Genomic DNA, 22,353 nt, shown 5'->3' with positions numbered 1-22,353 from the left:
GCCACAGGACTGATCATTTCTCATGACTACAACTCCCCCATCGAGCTTCTCAAAAGATACAAACCAATCTCGCCTAGGGGTCACAAAAAAAGATGACTTCTTCAACGATAATAACTATATAGCTTGTTTGAAACACACATTAAGCATCATGATCAAAACTCAAAACTACAATATAGGTTTCTCACATTTTTTGACAATAAGGATAATTGATATCTTTAGGCTCTATTCAACACCACTTCTTCCTGTTGGGATTGTGCCTTTGATTCTTTGTAGAACTTCATGAAAATTAGATAGGGTTAAAGATCTATCATGATTAGGAGTTTGGGTTCCATCATGATTATGAGTTTGAATCCTATTCTAATTAGGAAGTTAGGCTAGAGATAGAGTTTTGGCTTCCCTATATATATTCTTCTATTGTTGGAGGAAAAACTAAGAAGAAGAAGAAGAAGTGTAGAGAGAGAGAGAGAGAGAGAGAGAGAGAGAGAGAGAGAGAGAGTGAGGAAGAAGAAGAAGTGTAGAGAGAGAGAGAGAGAGAGAGAGAGAGAGAGAGAGAGAGAGAGTTTGACAGTCTTTGTCCGTGTAAAAGATTAAAATTTGGAGGTGATAGTAGATTGATTTTGATCTCGTGGTTTTTCCATGTTGAGGGTTTTCCACGTTAAATCTTACGTGATTTTATTTGCTACGTTTGGTGGCTTTTCGGGATTTTTGCGAGATCTAAAAAAATCTCTATAAGTGGTATTAGAACGGGGTTCGACCGTTCGTAAAGGTTTGATCGGTGTGCAATTCGTGAAGGTGTTAGCGGTTGAAGCGTGGTGATTGACGTCGGGGGGAAAAAGGTTACTGTAGCGATGGCACTATAGTGGGAATACTGTAGCTGGTACTGTTCACATAGATCCGACGATTAAGGTTGATTTGTCTTTTGATCGAGGATTTGGAGGCGGATTTTGGTGATTCAGGAGTCGTTCCTAGGATTTTCGACGTGCTAAGTTCGTTTTTTACGTCAGTTTTATCAAACTCAATCTCTACAGTAACTGGTTTGAATTTTGATCGTGGTTAGAGAATAATGACTTTTTCAGGTCCAAAATTCAATATTCCACTATTTAACGGCAAGATAATTCTGATGGCAGATAAGGAGCAGGAGTTGGTTGGTGTGTAGTCTCGAGGAGGACAATGTCAGATTAGGTGGAGCTTGTAAGCGGGCACGACCGAGTGACACACAGGGAGATGGAGGTTGTGGCATTGGACTTGAAGACGATGAGCACTCATATTCAATCCAAGCCATGTGATGGAGGAAATAGATGCATCCGACTCGTAGTGTGGAGTAGGAGAGGTGCACCGATATGATTCGAGACGAGCGATGTTGGTAGAGCACAAGGACAACAAGTAGGGGGAAGCTATTGTCAGGCTCAAGGTAGAAGGAAAAGCATGATTGTTTTGCTTTTATTGTCAGAGGTGGCGAAGATCTCTTGGTGCACACAAGAGAGGTGGAGGCATCACAGTGAAGCAAATGATAGTGAGGGTCACAAGACAACCAGTTGGAGTGCATGTGTTCTGATTAGGAGTGTGGCTGCTTCGATTTAAAATGCGAAAGAAATAGAAGACTCTAACAGGAGAGGAAAAGTTTTAAAACGATGATGATATATCTTCAAGGGAGGTTGGGAATCAAATCTAAGGTGAAGATTGTTGGGATCGTGTCTTTGATTCTTTGTAGAACTTCATGAGAATTAGGTAGGATTAGAGATCTACCATGATTAGGAGTTTGAGTTCCTTCATGATTAAGAGTTTGAATCCTATTCTAATAAGGAAGTTAGGCTAGAGATAGAATTTTGGTTTCCCTATATATATTCTTCTATTGTTGGAGGAAAAACTAAGAAGAAGAGAGTAGAGAGAAGATATAGTAGAGAGAGAGCCAATATTCTTGTAATCTAGGATTAGCAGAGGACGTAGCCTGATTCAAGAATATTGTACGAGAGGCGAGTGTTTCGTGATCTTTATCCATGCAAAAGATTACAAGAAGTGGGCTATGAAAAGAATATGAAAGTTGATTATGTATGTGAGGTTGAGAGATAAAGAGACGAGAGTTGAGTGGTTCCTTTTGTAGTTCTCCCTGATACCCAGTGAATTTCTCATATTGTTGCCCCGTGGACGTAGGTCGAAGTTGGTCGACAGAACCACGTAAATGTCAGTGTTCTTTTTTTCTTGATTGTGGTCGTTTTATATCTTGTTAATTGTGGGTTGTTTTCGGGGTTGCGCATAAACTAAAATTCCCCAAAACTTCCCCTACCCACATTCTCTCTTGAGAGATATTCCCAGCAACCACAAAATTGTCGCGATCTCCTTCTCTCTTTCGTAAGTTTGAAAAAAATTCAGAAAAGACTAATTTCATAGAGCTACGAATTTTAGGCAGTTGATATCCCGCCTTTGTAACCCCCAACTCATTTAATCTTAGCCGCATCACTAAGCAATGCCACGTCAACATCTATTAATGGCTAAATTGGGGTCATGCGAGAGCTCACGTGCGTTTTTTGGCTAGAAAAAGCACTTTTGGACTTACTTGTATCTGCAAACACAACTTAAATACTAAATTGACGCTAGATCATTGTTAAATACCAATGTGGTCTTTGTGGTCGAGTTTAGTAGTTTTGCCATATAATATTAAATCTGTATTGATATTTCAATGTTAGTTGCATGTTAATTTTGTTAGTGGCTAAAATACCAGATTGGTACTAAAAATAGATCAATTCACTTGGAGATCAAACCATCATCAATGAGCTCACCCGAACTCCGCCTTCTTGCAAGCATTTTCTCCTACTTGAAAAATCCGTTCTTCAGTCATTAACATCCCGGCGATCTCGCCGATCCTCCTAGTGTGGCTCCGCCTTCGTCTTCTACTCGTGAAGGACAACTGAAGTTGCGCACAACTCCAGTTTCTCAATTGTGACTGCCTTCGTCAACATGTCCGTCGGATTTTGACTCCCCAAAATCTTTATCAAATGCAACTTTCCGTCTTCAACTAGCGAGCATATAAAATGGTATTTGACGTCGATGTGCTTCGTTCTAACATGATATACTAGATTCTTAGCAAGATGTATAGCGTTCTGTCTATCACAATAAAGAACTCCTCTCCCTTACTTCAGATCCAATTATTCCAAGCACCCGTTCAACCAGATCATCTCCTTGCTTGCTTCAGTCACCGCGACATACTCAACCTCGGTTGTAGACAGTCATAATCTTCTGCAGACGTGAGACCTAGCTCACTGCTGTCGACGCTAATGTATAAACATACCCCGTGGTGCTTCCTCTCGTATCATGATCACCGACGAAGTCCACATCCACGTATCCCTGCAGCACCAACTCCTTCCTCCTGAAACATAATAGCTTGTTTGTTGTCCCTCTCAAGTACAACATTATCCACTTCACGGCCTCCCAATGTTGCTTCCCTGGATTACTTGCAAATCTGCTCACAACTCCCACTGCATGGGCGATGTCCGGCCTCATGCAAACCATCGCGTACATGAGACTCCCAATGGCCGAAGAATATGGCACCCTACTCATATGCTCTCTATCTGCATCTGTCTTAGGCGATTGCTCCTCAGATAGCTTGAACTGACTTCCAAGGGGTGTGCTAATAACTTTAGCATTATGCATATTGAACCTCTGAAGTACCTTCTCAATGTATTCAGCTTGACTCAATCTCAATGTCCCTTCAGCTTCATCCCTACTGATTCGCATCCCTAGAATCTGCTTCGTTGCACCCAGATCCTTCATTGCAAACTCTTTTGCTACCTGCTTCTTCAAACTATTTATCTCCTCTAAACATGGTCCTGCTACCAACATATCATCAACATATAATAACAAAATAATAAAGTTGGACTCGAACCTTTTGAAATAACAGCAATGATCCGAATTGCATCTTCTGTAGCCATTGTTCTGCATGAAGTTATCAAACTTCTTATACCACTGTCTCGGAGCCTGTTTCAAACCATATAAGCTCTTCTTGAGCTTGCACACCATCTCTTCATTTCCTTCTTCAATGAAACCAACAGACTGCTTCATGTAGATTTCTTCATCCAAGACACCATGAATAAAGACAGTCTTCACATCTAACTGCTCAAGAAAGAGGTCTTCTGCAGCTACCAAACTCAACACCACTTTGATGGTTATGAGTTTCACAACAGGAAAAAATATCTTCGTGTAGTCCACTCCTTCCCACTGTTAAAACCCCTGCACTACTAATCTGGCATTGAATCTCTTACTTTTATCACTCTCCTGCTTGACCCGGTAGACCCATTTGTTATGTAAGGATTTCTTCTGTGCAGGTAGCTGGGCTAACTCTCATGTCTCATTAGTGAGTAGAGAATCCATCTCATCCTGCATAGCATGCTCCCACTGCTGAGATTCATTCACTTGCATTGCCTCTTCATAGCACCCCGGCTCACCGCTATCTGTCAACAATAGATAGTCAATAGATGAAAGATGTCTGGGATTTGGTTTGGGTACCCTGGATGACCTCCTAAGCTCCACGCTCTGGGTAGTTTCTTCTGCACCTGGAGCATTCTTCATTATCTGATCAGAATAAACATTATCACCCCTATCTGGAAGTTCCTTTAAATCCATGTACTCGGATCTACCTGTATTCGTAATGCTGCTCCCACTGCTTTGGCTATCCTTGGCATTTTCCCTATTCTTGTACATCACCTCCTAATTGATTATCACGTCCCTGCTTCTGATGATCTTCCTGTTCTTCTCATCCCAAAGACGATACCCGAACTCATCAATGTCGTATCTAATGAATGTGAACTTCTGTGACTTAGCTTCTAGCTTGTCTCTGACATGGTCACTAATATGAACATAAGCCACGCAACCAAATACCCGCAAGTATGAGAGATTTATCTTCTTTCCACTCCAAACCTCTTCTAGAATCCTAAAATCCAATGGAATTGATGGCCCGTGATTAATAAGGTAAGCTGTCGTATACACCGCATCCGTCCAAAATGTCTTAGGCAGACCTGCATGTAATCACAAGCTCCTGGCACGCTCTGTCAAGGTCCTATTCATCCTCTCCGCAATGCCGTTCTGCTGCGGTGTCCCTGGAGTAGTCCTCTCTAAGCTAATACTATTCGTAGCATAGACTCTCTTGAACTCCTCCAGCTCGTATTCTCCACCATTGTCTGATCTCAGACATTTCACCTTTAGATCTATCTCGTTCTCCACCATAGTCTTCCACTTCTTGAAGATTCCAAACACCTCTGACTTGTGCTTCATGAAGTAGATCCACACCTTCCTCGAGTGATCGTCGATGAAGGTGACATAATATCTCGAACCACCAAAAGAAGACACACTGGCTAGACCCCATACATCTGTATGAATCAACTCTAGCTTCTGAGCCTTAGGTGGTCTTCCACCCTTCTGAAAACTAACCCTCTTCTGCTTCCCAAAGATACAGTCTTCACAAACCCCGACTTCCACGGTGTCAATCCCGGTTAGCTTTCTTTGGAATGCAAAATCTTCATCCCCTTCTCGCTCATGTGCCCTAGCCTGTTATGCCACAGATCTATACTCTCTTTGTCAGCTGTAATTGTGAGGGTGTCACTCGCATGTAAGGTGAGGTAGAGAGTTCCTAACTTGTTTCCTCGAGTAACTATCATCATACCGTTGAAGATTCTTCATGAATCCCCTGTGAATGTTAAAACATAGCCTTCTGCTCCAAGCTATCCCACCGAAATAAGATTCCTTTTCAGCTTTGGTATGTGTCTCACGTTCTTCAAGGTCCACTTAGAGTCCTTCATCTGAATCTGTACTTCACCCTTTCCAACAATATTATAGGGCTCATTATTCCCCAAATATACTTTTCCAAAGTCCCCTGCTACATAATTCTGAAAGAGTTTCCTGTTAGCAGTGGCGTGGAAAGAGGCTCCTGAATCGATGACCCAAGAATCTGAGTCGCTATCCATAGCAAGGATCAATGCATCCTGCACGATATGAGCCTCCTGCTCAACCACATCCCTCTTTGGACTTTTACAGACCGAAGACATATGGCCCTTCTGGCCGCAATTCTAACATTTCCCTTTGATAGACCTAACCTTCAAGTTTGGCCTCTTCTTCACTGATTTCGACCGATTCCTGTTCTGATTTCCTTTCTTCTGGCTTCTGCCTCTCTGTTCGAAGTTTAGAGCTGAACCTGAACCTTCTGATTCGGACGATTTCCTTCTAACCTCCTAGGATAGAATCATGCTAACAACCTCACTCAGCTTCAACTCTCCTTCCCCGTCGAATTGCTGATTGCCATCACACAACGTGCCCAACTATCTGGTAACTACGATAGAATCAATAGGGCTTGCACTTCATCAAACATGATGTCCACGGAGATAAGCTGATCAACAATCGTGTTGAACTCGCTGAGGTGCATCGTGAAAGACCGTCCTTCTGCCATCTTGAGGTTGAAAAGAGTTTTGACGAGATGCACCTTGTTTGCTGCCGACGGTTGCTCGTATATCTTTGCGAGCACTTTCATAAGCCCCACCGTCGTCTTCTCCTTCAAAATATTATGGGCTACTGATTTGACGAGTGACAACCGTATTTGCCCTAGAGCCTTCTTATCTAGTATCTCCCAATCACCATCTGACTCCTCCTTCTTCTTTCCCTTTTCCTTGCCTATCAACGGGCGATACAAGTCCTTCTGGTACAGATAGTCCTTCATCTGCGACTTTCAGTAGGTGAAATCTGAACCGTCAAACTTCTCGATCTTTGATTTATTTTCCTCTGCTATGACTTTCACACAAATTGCTGAACGAAGCTTTGATATCAGTTGTTAGAAATTTGAAATAATCAAATCAAATCCGTACCCTTCCGGATCTTGTGTTTGAGAGTTGAGCAAGAAAGAAATTTACCACAAATCAAAGATAAAAACTTGTAGGAAATTAAGTAAATAAGAAAGAACACATCAGATTTAACGAGGTTCGGCAACGTGCCTACGTTCTCAGGAGCCACACCACACAATTCTTTGATTACTTGAAGAAGATTACAATGCTTGCAATTGGCCTCTCTCTCTCTAAGATTTCTAACCTCAAAGAGCCCTCAAAACCCTTTTTTTTCGTGCTCTTTTTCTCTCTTAAACCCTAAAGGGACGTGTTTCTATTTATAACAAAACACTATCCCAAGCAGATTAGGATTCTAAAACGAGTCTGCCACACCCTGGTGTGGCGCAGACCACACCCATGACAGACAGGGCAGACTCTGCCACACCCTGGTGTGGCGCAGACCACACCCATGACAGACAGGACAGACTCTGCCACACTCTGGTGTGGCGCAGACCATACCCATGGCAGGCAGAGCAGATTCTGCCACATCCTGGTGTGGCGCAGACCACACCCATGACCTGTCTTGAATTTTCATGTCATTGTTGATTTTGATTCTAAGTTTGGGTCTCCACTTTCAAGACCAACACTTTTCAGTGGTGAATTTTTTTGACGGAAATTATAGTTTTTCGCCTAAAAATTTTCTTTTTCACTTGACCTGTTAAAGTCATCATATTCTACACCATTTTTCTCCTTCAACCTCTCCAAATTCAAATTTCATCTTCCCCTTTACCCAATAAGACCCGCATTCTCTTTGTCTCTCATTAATGAAAACCCCAGTTCTTCTTGAAATTCAATTCAAACACAAATCCTTAATTCAAATGATGAGAGAGATCTATTAGAGTTTGGGTTTGAATCGGGAGAGGTTGAAGAAGAAGAGGGGGCTCTATTAAGAAAGAGAGAGAAAGTGAGAATGAAGGAGGAGCTTGTTGGTGAAGGGGTAGAAGAAATTTGAGTTTGGGGAATGAGAAGAAAGATGTAAAATATAATAATTTTAAAGGTCACGAGGTGAAAAAAAATATCCCTAGCAAAAAATTGTGGTCTTGCAGGAAAAAATTCATCGTCGATGAGATTTAGCATCAAACAGGTAAAAGTTGTTTGGTTTTAATACCAAAATGACTCCGGAGTAATTTTTAATACCAAACAGGTATACATTATCTACTTTTAATACCAATATGATATTTTAGCTTATGATTTTCTGTCTAAAATCCTCTTTTTGGTCAATAGATTTTTTTATTTTCATTTACCAACGGGCGTTAAGTACATACAGACCTCCCTGTAAATGCTAATATCCTCTTTTTCTCTCTCTCTCTCTATGATTTTCTATCTAAAATGCTCTGTATAAATTTTTTGGATCTTGGTTTGGTTTAGTTTGTTTTTGTAGCCGCACAAAATCTTCCCCAAGCCAAATAAGAAAGAGCAAAGGTGGTAGTAATAAGAAAAAAGTAAAAAAAAAGGTGGAGGAAAAAGAAAAAGGTCAAAAAAAAAACAAAAAAAAAAAGTTAGAGCTCTGTTCAGTCTGTTGCATCTAATCATTAAAAACTTATGATGACTCCGTTACTGATCAAAGCTCCATAACAAGTGGCACCACCCGTAATTTCACCCAACTCACAACTCAAGTGTCCTCTTCTCAAACACCAGCCACAATTTCCCACCATTTTCTTTTCTTCGCTTCCGTGCTCTTATCCGCAACTCGACAAGGACGCGTGCATACGACGACCAGCGTATCAGCAGTAAACGGTTTAGATTCGCCCGCTCCAGCCCCCACGCGATCTCGACCGTTGATTCATCTAACTGTTGTTGGGTTAAACTAACCCTGGTTACGTACGGAGGGTCGGTACAATAATAATAGAGGAGGAAGGGGAGGAGGCGGAGAGGAGAGAGAAAGGGTATGGGAGGGGGGGTGATGGTCTTCTCTCTCTTCAGCTGAGATCTCTAGATACGTACTCCATTTCGGTAAATTTGTTCCGATCTCGGCCTCTTGCTGTTTTCTCTAAATTTTCCTGATTTTTTTTCTGTTAGTTTTTTTTTATTTTTTTGGGTAAAGTTTGCAACTGAGCCTGGACCCAGATCAGATCTAATTGGAAAGATGCTTCCTTTTAGTGGTTTTAGGGGGTTTCAGGATCTTTGCTCACTTGGGTGGGGAGAAAGTTGGGGTTTTGATTGATATTTATGGTATGATCTGGGTGATTTCTTCCAAATGATTTGCGTCTTTTGCATTATTTGAGGAGGGACGAGCTGTGGGGTTGAGATTATGATCATGCGTAAATTCTCAAACGGGTTCAGGTAGAGATAACGGGTTCTCTTGCTGTTTTTTGATAATTGTTCTGCGATTGTTGGTGGGTGGGCTGACGATCTCCTGCTTTTTTTTTTCTTCCCGAAAGGAATCTAGCTTTAGATCTGAGCAAATACTGCTGTCTCATACCCCCTAGCCCTAGAAAGAATTGAGTCTCCATGCCATTTTCAACTGTCATGACTTACTTCCCTGAAGAGGTGGTTGAGCACATCTTCTCCTTCCTCGAATCCCACCGGGACCGGAATGCGGTCTCGGTGGTCTGCAAGATTTGGTACAAGATTGAGAGGCTTAGCCGGAGATCGGTTTTCATTGGGAATTGTTATTCGGTGAGGCCTGAGAGGGCAATGGAGAGATTTCCGGAGGTGAAATCATTGAGTGTGAAGGGGAAACCGCATTTCGCGGACTTCAACATGGTCCCGCATGGATGGGGAGGGTTTGCGGGGCCCTGGATTGAGGCGGCGGTAAGGCAGTGCCCGGGATTGGAGGAGCTGAGGTTGAAGAGGATGGTGGTTTCTGACGAGAATCTTAAGCTCCTTGCTCTCTCGTTTCCTAATTTTAAGGCTCTTGTGCTTGATAGTTGTGAAGGGTTCAGCACTGATGGGCTTGCCTCAATTGCGACTCATTGCAGGTGAGATTGCTGCTTCCTTTGTTTTCTTTGTCATGAGTTTGGATTGATATTTCTGTTCACATTTTGGATTGAATAAAATGTCTAATCATGATAGAGATGTTGGTACTTTTTTGTATATTGTGTGCTTCCAATCTGCATGAATTAAATTGGATGAGTTATACGATGCATTATGTACTATTTTCTTTCAAGATTTTTTGCTTCTCTTTGCTATTGTAGTGTTTTAGTTGAAAAGAGTCTTTATGTATGTTGTTTTATAGTCTCATGGTAAATCGCTAGATGTTGTATGCTATCTATTCTTCTGATAATTTGGATGAATTCAGTTTTTGCATATAAGTACATAAATCAAGTACTGATATTTGGGTGTCTCCTGTTATTGTGCAGTTTTTAACTGAGTAGAACAGAATTAAATTATTCTTAGCTACTCTCACTTAATTCATTATTTAGTTAGCTGCTTTTTTCCCTTGTTATTGTTGTAAAAATTAGACCCATAAGATATTAATTTGACTCTAGCATTCTAACAGTTATTTGTAGTACTGCATGAACCAATGTTTTGTTAAAAACAACAAAATTAGCGCGTCTTCATGCTAGGATGCACGAGCAATTTCGCATAGAAGAAATCGCACTTCCATGTCACAATAGTTTATTAGACACAGAGGAGCCACATCGTGTTTTGATCATCCAAAAGATTGTGTTGAAATCCTATTGCTTCTTAAAGAATCCATTGTGCTTCAATATATGTGAAAGAGGTGCCTCTTTTACATGAGCATAACACTATCGTAACCAAACCTAAACAGTTTGTAAATTTTTCTAGACATTATAGACTTATGATGAAGATGTTGATTCAAAATTCAGATTTTTTAATTTATCTTTTTCATAATATTTTTTGGGTTTACATGTCACATCTGTGATTTTTTTTTAACTTGCAATTTGGTTTGCCTGCAGTTTTCTGTTGGTTTTACTTACTTATTCAGAGTAAGCATGTGGCGAACACAGTAAATGAAGTGATAATATATGAAAGCCCTCTTATAATTTAGATGATATGTCTCTTGTTTCACTCAAAAACGTCTACTTAACTATTAGTGGATTTCGTCTGATGTCTATATTCAAACTTTAATCTTTCTACATATTTTCACCATGTTGTATTTTGCTTCTCTTGGTGCTATGACATCTACGTTTCGCTATTTCTGAATGAACTGAAACTTGAGCAGGGAGCTTGAGTGTGACGTCAGTTGATATATGATTTGCCTACTTCTCCCTTTTCCGCTACAACATGTGCAATAGGGGATCAAATTTCTTTATACAATACAACCTTTGTACTAATTGTGGTACTTGTAGCAGTGCTTCTTCTTCTTCTTCTTTTTGTCACTTAAAAGTCACTCTTTGTTCACGTGTTGCAATGACTGTATTTCTAACTATTACTTACATCTTTGGAACCGAAAATGAAATGTTTCTTGAGAACTAAATTTTCCCCCTCTTTGTAAATGCACTCTAGGTACCTTAGGGAGCTGGACTTGCAGGAAAATGAGGTAGAGGATCATGGGCCAAAATGGCTCACTTGCTTTCCTGATTCCTGCACTTCCCTTGTTTCCCTTAACTTTGCCTGCCTAAAAGGGGAAGTAAATGCTGCATCTCTTGAGAGGCTCATCGCAAGATCCCCCAACCTCAAAAGCTTGAGGCTTAATCGAGCAGTATCCACCGAAACTCTCTCCAAGATCCTTCTAAAAGCTCCTCAGCTTGTTGACTTAGGCACCGGCTCTTTCACTCTTGATCACCGCTCTGAAGCTTATCATAGGCTCTTAAATGCTTTTATTAAGTGCAAGTCCATTCGTAGCTTGTCCGGGTTTTGGGATGCCTCTCCTCGATGCTTGTTGGCAGTCTATCCTATTTGTTGGAAGCTCACGTCGCTAAACTTGAGCTATGCTCCGGCAATCCAGGGTGCAGATCTTATCAAGCTCATTCGCCAGTGTCACAAGCTTCAACGGCTTTGGGTAATTAAAGTCTTTTATTTCCAAATATACTCAGCTTAGGGAGCGCACCAAATTCTGCAGTCAAATTTCTATTTTGACTGTTTGGTTAGCAACATGATAGTTGGAAATGGGAATTGGATTTACATTTTGTATCAAATGCTACAGTTAATTCCATTACATACAAAAAATGAAAAAAGTATATTATTTCATCAAGTTAGTATAGTACAACTCCTAAAATGTGCATCATTTTTGCAATTGCAGCAAAATAAACACTTGATTTGCAATGAAAATACCTTCCTGTAACGAAAGATGCATATCCCACAATGATTGTGACTAACCAAACCCAGGATTTTCATTTGGAAACACTTTCCTACAATTAAAGAGCATACTTAAATGATGCATTTGTGTTTAATTTCGTGCAACTAACAACATAATGAAATCTCTCTTTAGGTTTTGGATAGCATCGGGGACAAAGGATTAGCCGTTGTTGCTACTACCTGTAAAGAGTTGCAAGAACTGAGGGTATTTCCATTGGGCGTTGGTAACGCCGCGGTAACAGAAGAAGGGTTGGTTTCAGTATCTTCTGGTTGCTCAAAACTGAACTCTTTGCTCTACTTTTGCGATCAAATGACAAATGCTGCACTTGAAACCGTCGCCAAAAACTGCCCTAATTTCATACGCTTCAGGCTATGCATCCTTGATCCAAAGAAACCCGACCCGGTTACTCACCAACCATTAGATGAGGGGTTTGGAGCCATCGTCCAATCTTGCAAGAGTCTAAGGAGACTCTCACTCTCTGGCCTTCTAACCGACAAAGTCTTCTTGTATATTGGAATGTACGCAGAAAAGCTTGAGATGCTTTCAGTTGCCTTTGCAGGCGACAGTGATAAAGGAATGGTGTATGTGCTCAACGGATGCAAGAATTTGAGAAAGCTTGAGATTAGGGATAGCCCATTTGGGGACGCAGCGGTTCTTGAGGATGTAGGGAAGTATGAGACAATGCGATCCCTTTGGATGTCGGCTTGTGATGTTACTTTAGGGGGTTGCAAGTTTTTAGCTTCAAAAATGCCGATGCTCAACGTTGAGGTGATGAACGAAGGGGAGGACGATGGGGATGACGAGACGGATGAGGTTGTTGGCGATATTCAGAAGGCAAAGGCGAAGAAGATGTATGTTTACCGCACGTTGGCAGGGCCTAGAGAGGATGCGCCGGATTTTGTGTGGACTTTGTAGAAAATTTTGGTGCGGCTAGAGTTCGATTCGGGGATTTGACAGTGTTTGTTTCCTGTTGGATGTTGTTTTATGTAGTCTTTAGTTTATTTGTTTTTCGGACTGAAGGAAGCTAGTTGATGTAATTTCTTTCCCTGGAAACCTAAACATTTGCGGTCTTTATGAAATATTTCTCGGTATTTCTATTCACAGTACCCTGCTCACTTGCATGCATGCAAGTGCTCTGATAAGATTTGTGTTCTCTTTTTTAGCATTATTATAAGATTTATGTACTCATTTTAGGCATTTAATTAAGCATTTGAGGATGAAGGGCACTAGGTTGTCTAAAAGTGGCGCAACTGCTCTCATTTTGAATTGTTTTCCCTTTTTGTGGGTAGCATCATCACTTTCGTACTTTTTCTATGCTTATATCGCAGCGTGTCCCATTTTATCTTTTGGTCCTTATCCCTTTTGCTGAAATCATCCCTGCCCAGCTACCCCAAATAAAAAAAAAAAAGAAGAAGAAGAAGATTACGTGATAACCCCTTAACTTTCAAAATATCATAAAACCCATTTTTTAAGTTTATAGTTATCAGAAACCCTTCTAATAGCGTTAGTTGTTGTTTTTCACATGAGTGGGTGAAATAATGCAGGGAGACGATTTTTCCTGTGAAAATTTACGCTTCTCACTTTCATGTGAGAGGGGTTGCGATGGGGCGCTATTTTGATAAAGGCTGAGATTTAAAACGGGGTTTCCTAATAACCCCTAAACTTAAAGGGGGGTTTTATGATGTTTTGAAAGCTAATTGGAGTTAACTGATGATCGTCCAAAGTTGGAGGTTGGGTTTTTGTGATACTTGACTCTAATTAACATTTAGGTTTTGTCAGCTCTTTGTGTTGCGCGAATTGCTCATTTAAAATTTTCTGGCAGCTCTCCGCTTTACTAGAAACTATCTAGTGGTCTCTGTGCAAGCCTTGAGGGTCTTGAGTATGGTATTGATTTGAAAATTCTTTACCTATTGATGTACCATTCCAGAAGCTTGATTTGGTAGGAGGGAAGGTAAACGGAGGGAAGGGATGAGAAATAAAGGACAGATTTTGAAAAACAACTCATTTCCAAAAATAATTATAAAAAACGACCTCTTTGAAACTTATTTGCCAAAAACAACCCAGTTTCAGCCAACTGGTTGAAACAAGGTCGTTTTTGGCAAAAAAAATACAAAACCTTATGGGAGTTCAATCCCGTAAAGATTTGTTATGTAAAAAACTTCACGGGACTTGAAGTCTCGTAAAGTTTGGTATTTTTTTCACCAAAAACGATCCAAACTGGCTAAAACTGTGTCGCTTGTGGCAAATAAGTTTCAAATATGTCGTTTTTGATGAATAAGTTTGAAAATGGGTTGATTTTTAAATTTGTCCAAAAATAAATTGCCTTTCGTGGAGGAATTTTAGAGGGGAGGAGAGAGACACCCCAAAATGAATTAAAAAAAAATTAGAGAAAGAAGAATACCTTTAAATTGGGAGGACATAAGAGGATATAGAAAATAAATATAAAAGTATGCATCTCCCTTTTCCTCTCTTCTCCTTCAACCAAATATGAAGGCTTAACGAGATGTCCATCCCTCAACCTCATTGCAGCTTCTGTCACCTCGCCTTCCCCCATCAAATCCTCTACAAAACCAAGCAACATTTTTCACCGCAGACCTTTTTCTTCTTTATAAAGCGTTCCTCTCCTCTCCTTCAACCAGCGTTCCTCTCCTCTCCTTCAACCAAATATGAAGGCTTAAAGAGATGTCCATCCCTCAACCTCATTGCAGCTTCTGTCACCTCGCCTTCCCCCATCAAATCCTCTACAAAACCAAGCAACATTTTTCACCGCAGACCTTTTTCTTCTTTATAAAGCATATTGATCAAGATAAAGCTTATGCTTCAACCAACCGGATGAATAGATTGATCTTCCAGTTGATGACAGCTCCTTTTATCCATTTTGTGTATCAAGTTCATGACCAGTCCTTTCTTCTTATGCACACATCTCATAACCAATTTTAAATCAGTGCAATCGAAACATTGTATCAATATAATCACCGGTACCTCAAATACCTACCCACAAAGATTAAAAGATCATATTTACACATAACTGTGCTTTAAACCATGTCTCTAAACATTACCATGCAGTTTTTTTTCAAGATCTACAGGTCCTTTACTAATGGTTACAATAACATAAAAAACAACAATATACTTTTTCCCCGGCTAAGCGAGTAACAAGTATATAGACTATGAAAACATAGGAGCAGGGATTTCATTCCAGAGCTTGGAAACTAGGGGTACGTTCTGCCTGTTTCAGAAGCAGCAGCACTCCTCCAATACACAGCAGCAGCAAAGGGCAGCCATACTGCAACAATGAAACAAAGATCAGAATACATGACAAGGATAAGTTTTGAAAGAACAAAATTACTTATCGTCCACTACTGTCAAATTTCATCTCTCGAACACGGTCATGGTAGAGGATTTACTGACAAAAACCTTATCGAATTTGAGAAGCATCTACTGATGATGCAAAACGATTTTCCTGATAAAAAAAGGTCAAGTCTGAAAAAATAGTTCAAAGTTCAGACTGAGAAAGGTCTCAGTACATTTCCAAACAAATGACATATGAGATAAATGCAAGATATCACAAATTACTTCGATCACAAGAAGATTACTCCATACTATCTACCGAGCTTGTGTCACAAACCTATTAAAGAGAAACGTTACTCGCAGGCAACGGTCGCAGGGGAATAAAACAGAGAGATTTCTTCTTCACATAGTGTTGAGAGAGTTGTTTTACTCCTTTGTTGCTTAGTCATACATTGGTTAAGGACAAACTCTTTTGTATCCCTAAACACAATAAATAACATCCAAAAAGCTAGTAAGAGCTCTAGGGCGCGTTTGGTTGCCTCTTTTAGAGGGGGAAATGGGTTGAAAGCCTACCAAAAGTGTCAGTTTTGGCAAGCTTTCTTGCGAAAACGCCTCTTTGCAAGAAAGCCTGCCAAAACTGACACTTTTTGCAGGCTTTCCCCTTCCCCCTTATGCAAACAAACAGCCCCCTAGAAAATTTCACATTAACATAGTATCCGAGCCACCCTCTCTCATCTCTCCAATTTTCTAAACCCTAACCGCCACCCGCTCAAACTCTAGCCACCACGTTCTACCCCTCCCCAACCCTAGTCGCCACCCTCCCAAACCCAGCTGCCACCCTCCCTAACCCTAGGCACCACCCTCTACCTCTCTCGAACCATAGCCAGCACCCACCACCATCAAACTCTCTAACTCTCCACCCTCAGCCAACAACCCTAGTCGCCACCACTCCACTGTTCAGAGACACTGTTCACTAGCTGCGGATACTGTTCATCAGGGACACTACTCATCTTCCCCATATCAGACATGACCCAAAACAATACAAAGCTACTGTTTATCTACCTTGGGCACTATTTATCAGAATATTGTTCATCTATCGTATTGTTTATCTTCCCCCGATCAGATCCGATAAAAAAATAAAAATTTGTTAAGTTAATCATTTGACTCAACCAATTAGATCTTCATAGATCTTAAGCTAATTATTTGTCTTATCAACTAAATCTTCATAGATTTTTAGCCAATCATTTACCTTAACCAATTAAATCTTCCTAAATCTTAAGCCAATCATTTAGCTAAACCAATTCGATCAAGCTAATCATTTTAGCGTCACCTTACAATGAGACATTAACAATCTCTTTGAGATAATCGATAAGTCATTCTCTCGAAGAAACCAACTTTATAGGATGTCTTGGTAGATTGATTACTTATGGTGATTACTTGTTATAGATTGATTACTTGGTGACTATGTATTGATGATTTCTTGATAGTTATTTGCCAAAATATTATTAGTTGAACGATCTTATTTGCTATGTTGATGGCGTCTTCCAGTGATTCTACTATTTAGGTGGACGAGAAAGTTGAGATGAAGACCCACACGGAGGTGCTCTGTAGCAAGGTCACTGACTAGAAATTAAATGGGTCCAATCATCTACTTTGAAAATCATTGATTTGAGTTTATGTTTCAGGTCAGGGAAAGGGTCATCATCTTACAAATGACCATCCCATACCAATTACCTCCTCCTGAAAATAAGATAACACTAGTGTACTTCATCAAAAATTTAAAACAGCATGGAACCGCGGGTTCTTCAGCTAGCAATTCACTGTAATATAATGAAACAGGTGTGGAAGCTCTTGAAGCAATTGTACTCAAGTAGTGGACACGCCAATCGAGCGTATGATGCAATTCATGAGGTTATTTCAGAGCAAGATGTACGAGCATAGTCAAACTTTTGAGGAGCAATATGACAACTTCAATCGTCTCGTAGTGGAGCTGAGACAAATATTCCTCATTACGGTGGATGTTCAAAAGATGCAAGACTAATGGGATCAACTGATGATATTCACTTTCTTGATTCTCTTCTACATTCTTATAATTCAACCAGATGACAGGTTATTGAGAGCTCAGTTATACGTTCTTTAGCAGAGACATTATTTTTTGAGATTAGCAGTGTCAGCTATGCTGGTAAGTACTACAGGAAATTCTGCAAACAGGTCTGCTCTTGCCACATAGAGTAGACATACAACTAGTCGAGGGAGTGGTCGTAGTAGAGGTTGCTTTGGTGGACGTGGAGGATGCTTTGGAGTACGTGGAGGACGAGGTGATAGTTCACAAGGAGTTACAGGGAAGGGTTCATCTGGTTACTCTATCCATCATCATTACTGTAAGGAGCCGGGTCACGAAATTCCATTATCCCCGGCTACAGGGAAAACAACCTCATAGTGCACATGTGGCAACACAGGGGAGTCTCATAGATGAAGACATATGCTGCCAGCTTGAGCAATTTTAGCTCTAGTTATTTTAATAATTTAAAAAGACAGAATTCTCTCATACTACAACTACGCTTGCCCAGTCAGGTAAACCCACTACTTACCTTACATAATCATCGTCTTAAATTTAGGTTATCAATTCAGAAGCAACTGATCATAATGACTAGGCACTGAGGTATATTATCCTCGTGCACATCTACTACCTCCTTTTCTTCCATAATATTGGATGGTGGATCCAATACACATGTTACGGGTGTCATATCTACCAATATTGGTACTATTTTATTTTTATCTGTGCTATATCCTCCTCATTTTTCATTTGAACTCTTATCTGTCAGTAGGATGACTAAAGCATTAAACTGCATGGTAATATTTTTTTTCCTACACATTGTATTTTTCAGACACTTGGACCAGAAAGATGATTGGTACTGGACGTGAGTGGAACAACTTGTACGAGCTGGACTTTTCCCCTTCCCAAGTGGCATGTATCAGCTTCACATTAGCCTTTGAAGCACATTGTCGGCTTGGTCATCCTCCTCTTTCGATTTTTAGAAACGTTGATTTTATATTTGAATCATGTTTAATCCTTAGATTGTGAGTCATTTCAAATCGAAAACACCAACGGGTGTCTTACCTAAGTCACGTCAATAAGAGGGTTCGTAACCCGTTCGATTTAGTGCACTCTGACATATGGGGTCCTTGTTCTGTTACATCCAAATGGTTTTCAATATTTTGTTAGTTTTGTGGATGACTTTTCTCATATGACTTGAATTTATTTGTTGAAAACTTGTTTCGAAGTGTTCTCCATTTTTAAAGTTTTTTGTGAATGTTAAAAATCAATTTCATAATATCATTAAAACTTTAAATACAAATAATGCTAAGGAATATTTTGAAAGCTCTTCCATAAAATATTTGAAAGAAATAAAATTTTTATATTAGGCTTCTTGTACTTGCACACTCCAAAAAAACGGGGTGACTAAATGCAAGAACAGACACCTGCTAGAAATTGCTAGGACCTTGTTATTCCATCGTCAAATTTAAAAATATTTTTTAGGGAATCCATTTTTACAACCTACTACCCGATCAATAGATTACCTTCATCTATCTTATAAGAAATAAAATTCTGATCTCCCTTTTATATCTAGTTGAAGACGCTTTTCATTAACCTCCTAAGATCTTTGGGTCTATATACTTTATTCACAATCATAGTTCTCAATGGACGAAATTAGATGCAAAATCTCTTAAAAAAGCATTTTTCCTAGATATTCTAGGGCTCAAAAGAGTACATATGTTATTGTTCGTCCTTAAATCGATATATTCAGCTAATGTTATGTCCTTTGAGAATAATTCAAAACATATTGCTTTTGATAAATCCTTAGACCCTCCCGATGATTATGACTATCTTATTATCGGGAAACCACTGGACTGCTGTACAAACTGATCCACCATCCAAATTTGCAGAACCAGTTCAGGTTTGTACAAGACGTATTGATCTACAACTTCCACCATTGTCCAAATCCACCCAAGTGTCTGATATACTAGCAAGTCAAAATGTGACTGTGCAGCAAGTGCTTAGCCTACTAATGATCTTCCTATCGCCCTTCGTAAAGGGTAAAAGATTTTGTTCTTGGAGTTCTTAGTATCCTCTTACACACTGTCTCCTACTCGTCGTTATTTCCATCATATTATTCTTTCATATCTTCTTTGGATTCTCACCCAATTTTCAAGAATTTGTCAGAAGTTGGACGACGACAATGAAAAAAGAGATGATGACCTTAGATCAGAATGAGACTTAGGATCTTGTTACACTACCATCAGGGAAGAAAGCGATTGGCTGCATATGAGTTTATACTATCGAAGTAAATCCAGATGGCTCTCTAGCTCGCCTCAAAGCTCGACTAGTTGCAAAGGGATATTCACAGATCTATGACCTTGATTATATTGATACATTCTCTCCTATAGCTAAAATGACATATGTTCGCATCTTATTTCGTTTACCGTTCGCTATTACTAGCCATCACATCAATTGGATGTTAAGAATGCATTCCTTAATGACATTCTTGAATAGGAGGTTTACATGGAGCAACCACCAGGTTTTGTTGCTCAGGGGGAGTGTTGAGAGAGTTGTTTACTCCTTTATTGTTTAGTCCCATATTAATTAGGGACAAATTCTTTTGTATCCCTAAACACTATAAATAACATACAAGAGAGCTAATAAGAGCTCTTGAGGGTTTCACATTAACACATAGAACCAACAGGTCTCTAATTCACCTTATCCAAGGTATTTGACAGCACTTAAAACACATTAACAATAACAGTTTGAATATCCCAATTTATTCAAAGCACACAAACATATACCTCTGTTCCAAAAAGTTTCAACAGAACTTCCAGCTTACTATCTGATATTCCTACTGCAAGTCTGAATTCTTCAGAATTTTGCTATTCATGTTATTGACAATAACCATTATTTAGGAGTGACTTTAGGTCTGGAAACTATATGATATGGGTTTTAGTCACATATTTGTTAGAGGAACATATGACTAAATATGCTTGGAGATTAACCTTTGAGTCAAATTGACTCTCAACAAATAATTAGCGAGAAGAAATATATTAACTTATGCCTACAAGCATATAAGGTCTTTCTACTTCTAGGGCTATTACATGGAGCAGGATCTGTATATTATCCAGCACCCAATTACAAGGAGATGATCTTTAACATTCTATATGTTGCACGCATTCAGCATCCTACATGTATTTCATTTGATGTAGGGTTATATACACTGAGAGATTTGTTGCCTTTATGGATGTGAGCTTCAGATGCATTTGGGATTAAAGTTTGAGGCTTCTTCTATCTTTATCGTGATTTGATTAGTGAATATCTACGCCCACGGACATAAATCAAATTCAAACCATGTTGTATATGTGTATTGCTTTTTCATTCTCTTGTTAATTTTATGAAATTGTTAATTGTCTGCATTTGTTTTTTCAATTTTGTGTATCAACTGATATTTAGTGTGTATTGTTCTATTTACCAAGTAGAACCTCTCTCTCTTTTCCTCTACGCTTGAGCCTCCAGTTGGGCACCACAGAATCTCCACAACGCATAATACCCTCTTCCATTGCCATTTTCCAGTATACAATTTTCATTTATTACTCTTAACATGTTTTTACATCAAATTTTGAGTAGAGATTCAGATACCAACACATAATGGGTATATGTTGACAAACATAAGTTCCAACATTACAAACACTTTCAATAGCACCCCAAATCTGATCCTAGCCCTCTCAGTACCCGATGTAATGGAAGATCATGGATCCATGATTCAAGTACCCATCAAGTTAACATAATGGGATAAAAGGAATATAACCCAGACTGCTAGGGACATGACATCCTTCATAGAAATAGAATGATCAACGTTCTAAAAAATTTTCCCCTTCAAGCAATTAGACCTGACTAAAATTTTGGTGAAATTCCCAAATATTATTCCAGTTGGGAGGATTTCTAATATTTCTTTTCTAAAGGTATATTAAAAAGACAAGACAGAGACCTCTTATTTGCATGAGTATGATAATTTTGGCATGCAAACTAGAAAGACTGGTAGCAGCGAGTTTCCTTAGAAACATATGTTAGGTCTCATGTTTATGAGCCTACTATCTAATTTAGTTTGATGATTAACAAACAATTCCTAATATCGTTTGTCGAGTGTTTGTATTTACTTGTTAGGAATCCTACACAAAGATCCTCTGTTGGAGGTTGGATGAACTTGCGCCTTCACGATGATATCTAAAGGAGGTTGGAAGGAATTTGGATTGAAGTCCTTTACGTATTCAAGTCAAAGATCCAATATCGCGTTTCATCCCTCTACCCAGATCAAGCTCAATGAAGATCAAATTGCTTGAGTATATTAGTTTAGAAGTTATACTTTATGTGTTATGCTTAGAGCTCAATTTCTATACATACACATATTATTTCATAAATTGTGTTTTCGGATTATAGACTCCATGATATCATTTTACATTGCTTCCAAAGTCTATTAATCCATTCAAAACGATTTCCTAACTTGTTTGGAATGATTTCATAAAAATCTAAGTTTTGACGATTTCGTATTCTGAACACTTTGCAAAACAGTAAGTTTTCACGTTTGGAAAATGCAATTTGAGAAATTTCTTCTTTAACATATTTAGTTTCATGTGTATAAACATATTCCCAAGTTTTACTAATTTTGGAGTTAATTTGTTAATTTTAATTGAATTTAGAAAATTAGTTTTTCGGGTTTCATGATGTGTTTGCAAACCAGATAAGTTTTCACAAATGAGAAATGCGTTTTCAAAAATTTCTTCTTTAACATGTTCAATTTCATGTATACAAACATTTCCCCAAATTTTACTATTTTTCGAGTTGAATTGTTATTTTTAATTGAATTTAAAAAATCAAGTTTTCTACAAAATTTAGTTTCTGGAAAATCTGTGTATCAACTTCAGTCGACTTGACCAAGTCGAACCAATTGACTT

The 22,353-nt window shown here is 39.2% G+C and overlaps 2 protein-coding genes across 4 annotated transcripts in view; one reads left to right on the top strand and one right to left on the bottom strand.

The window, feature by feature from the left end:
• On the top strand, positions 8,739–13,169 carry LOC109824812 (transport inhibitor response 1-like protein Os04g0395600). Of its 2 annotated transcripts, XM_020391462.1 has the most exons (4): positions 8,740–9,143; positions 9,242–9,781; positions 11,274–11,769; positions 12,199–13,169. In XM_020391462.1, the coding sequence occupies exons 2-4, from the start codon at positions 9,312–9,314 to the stop codon at positions 12,979–12,981; spliced, it is 1,749 nt and encodes a 582-aa protein (XP_020247051.1). In that variant the 5' UTR covers positions 8,740–9,143; positions 9,242–9,311; the 3' UTR covers positions 12,982–13,169. The 2 variants fall into 2 exon arrangements, with proteins under 2 accessions (XP_020247050.1, XP_020247051.1); XM_020391461.1 differs by having other exon boundaries at positions 8,739–9,781.
• Positions 15,069–22,353, bottom strand: part of LOC109824596 (cysteine-rich and transmembrane domain-containing protein A-like) — an 11,863-nt gene continuing 4,578 nt past the window's right edge. For both annotated transcript variants that reach the window (XM_020391224.1, XM_020391225.1), the window contains exon 3: positions 15,069–15,349. In XM_020391224.1, coding sequence (XP_020246813.1) covers positions 15,298–15,349 — 52 coding nt within the window. In that variant the 3' untranslated portion in view covers positions 15,069–15,297. The remainder of the gene's footprint in view (positions 15,350–22,353) is intronic.

Source organism: Asparagus officinalis, chromosome 9 (assembly GCF_001876935.1).
Source record: "Asparagus officinalis chromosome 9, Aspof.V1, whole genome shotgun sequence".
In the NCBI taxonomy this organism is placed as follows: domain Eukaryota; kingdom Viridiplantae; phylum Streptophyta; class Magnoliopsida; order Asparagales; family Asparagaceae; genus Asparagus; species Asparagus officinalis.
The sequence above is the reverse complement of the archived record's forward strand: the minus strand, read 5'-3'. Positions and strand labels throughout refer to the sequence as shown.

Coding starts and splice junctions, on each gene's coding strand:
- LOC109824812 (XM_020391461.1), top strand. CDS start 9,312: ATGCCATTTTCAACTGTCATGACTTACTTCCCTGAAGAGGTGGTTGAG. Junction 9,782..11,273: donor TCAATTGCGACTCATTGCAG/GTGAGATTGCTG, acceptor AATGCACTCTAG/GTACCTTAGGGAGCTGGACT. Junction 11,770..12,198: donor ACAAGCTTCAACGGCTTTGG/GTAATTAAAGTC, acceptor ATCTCTCTTTAG/GTTTTGGATAGCATCGGGGA.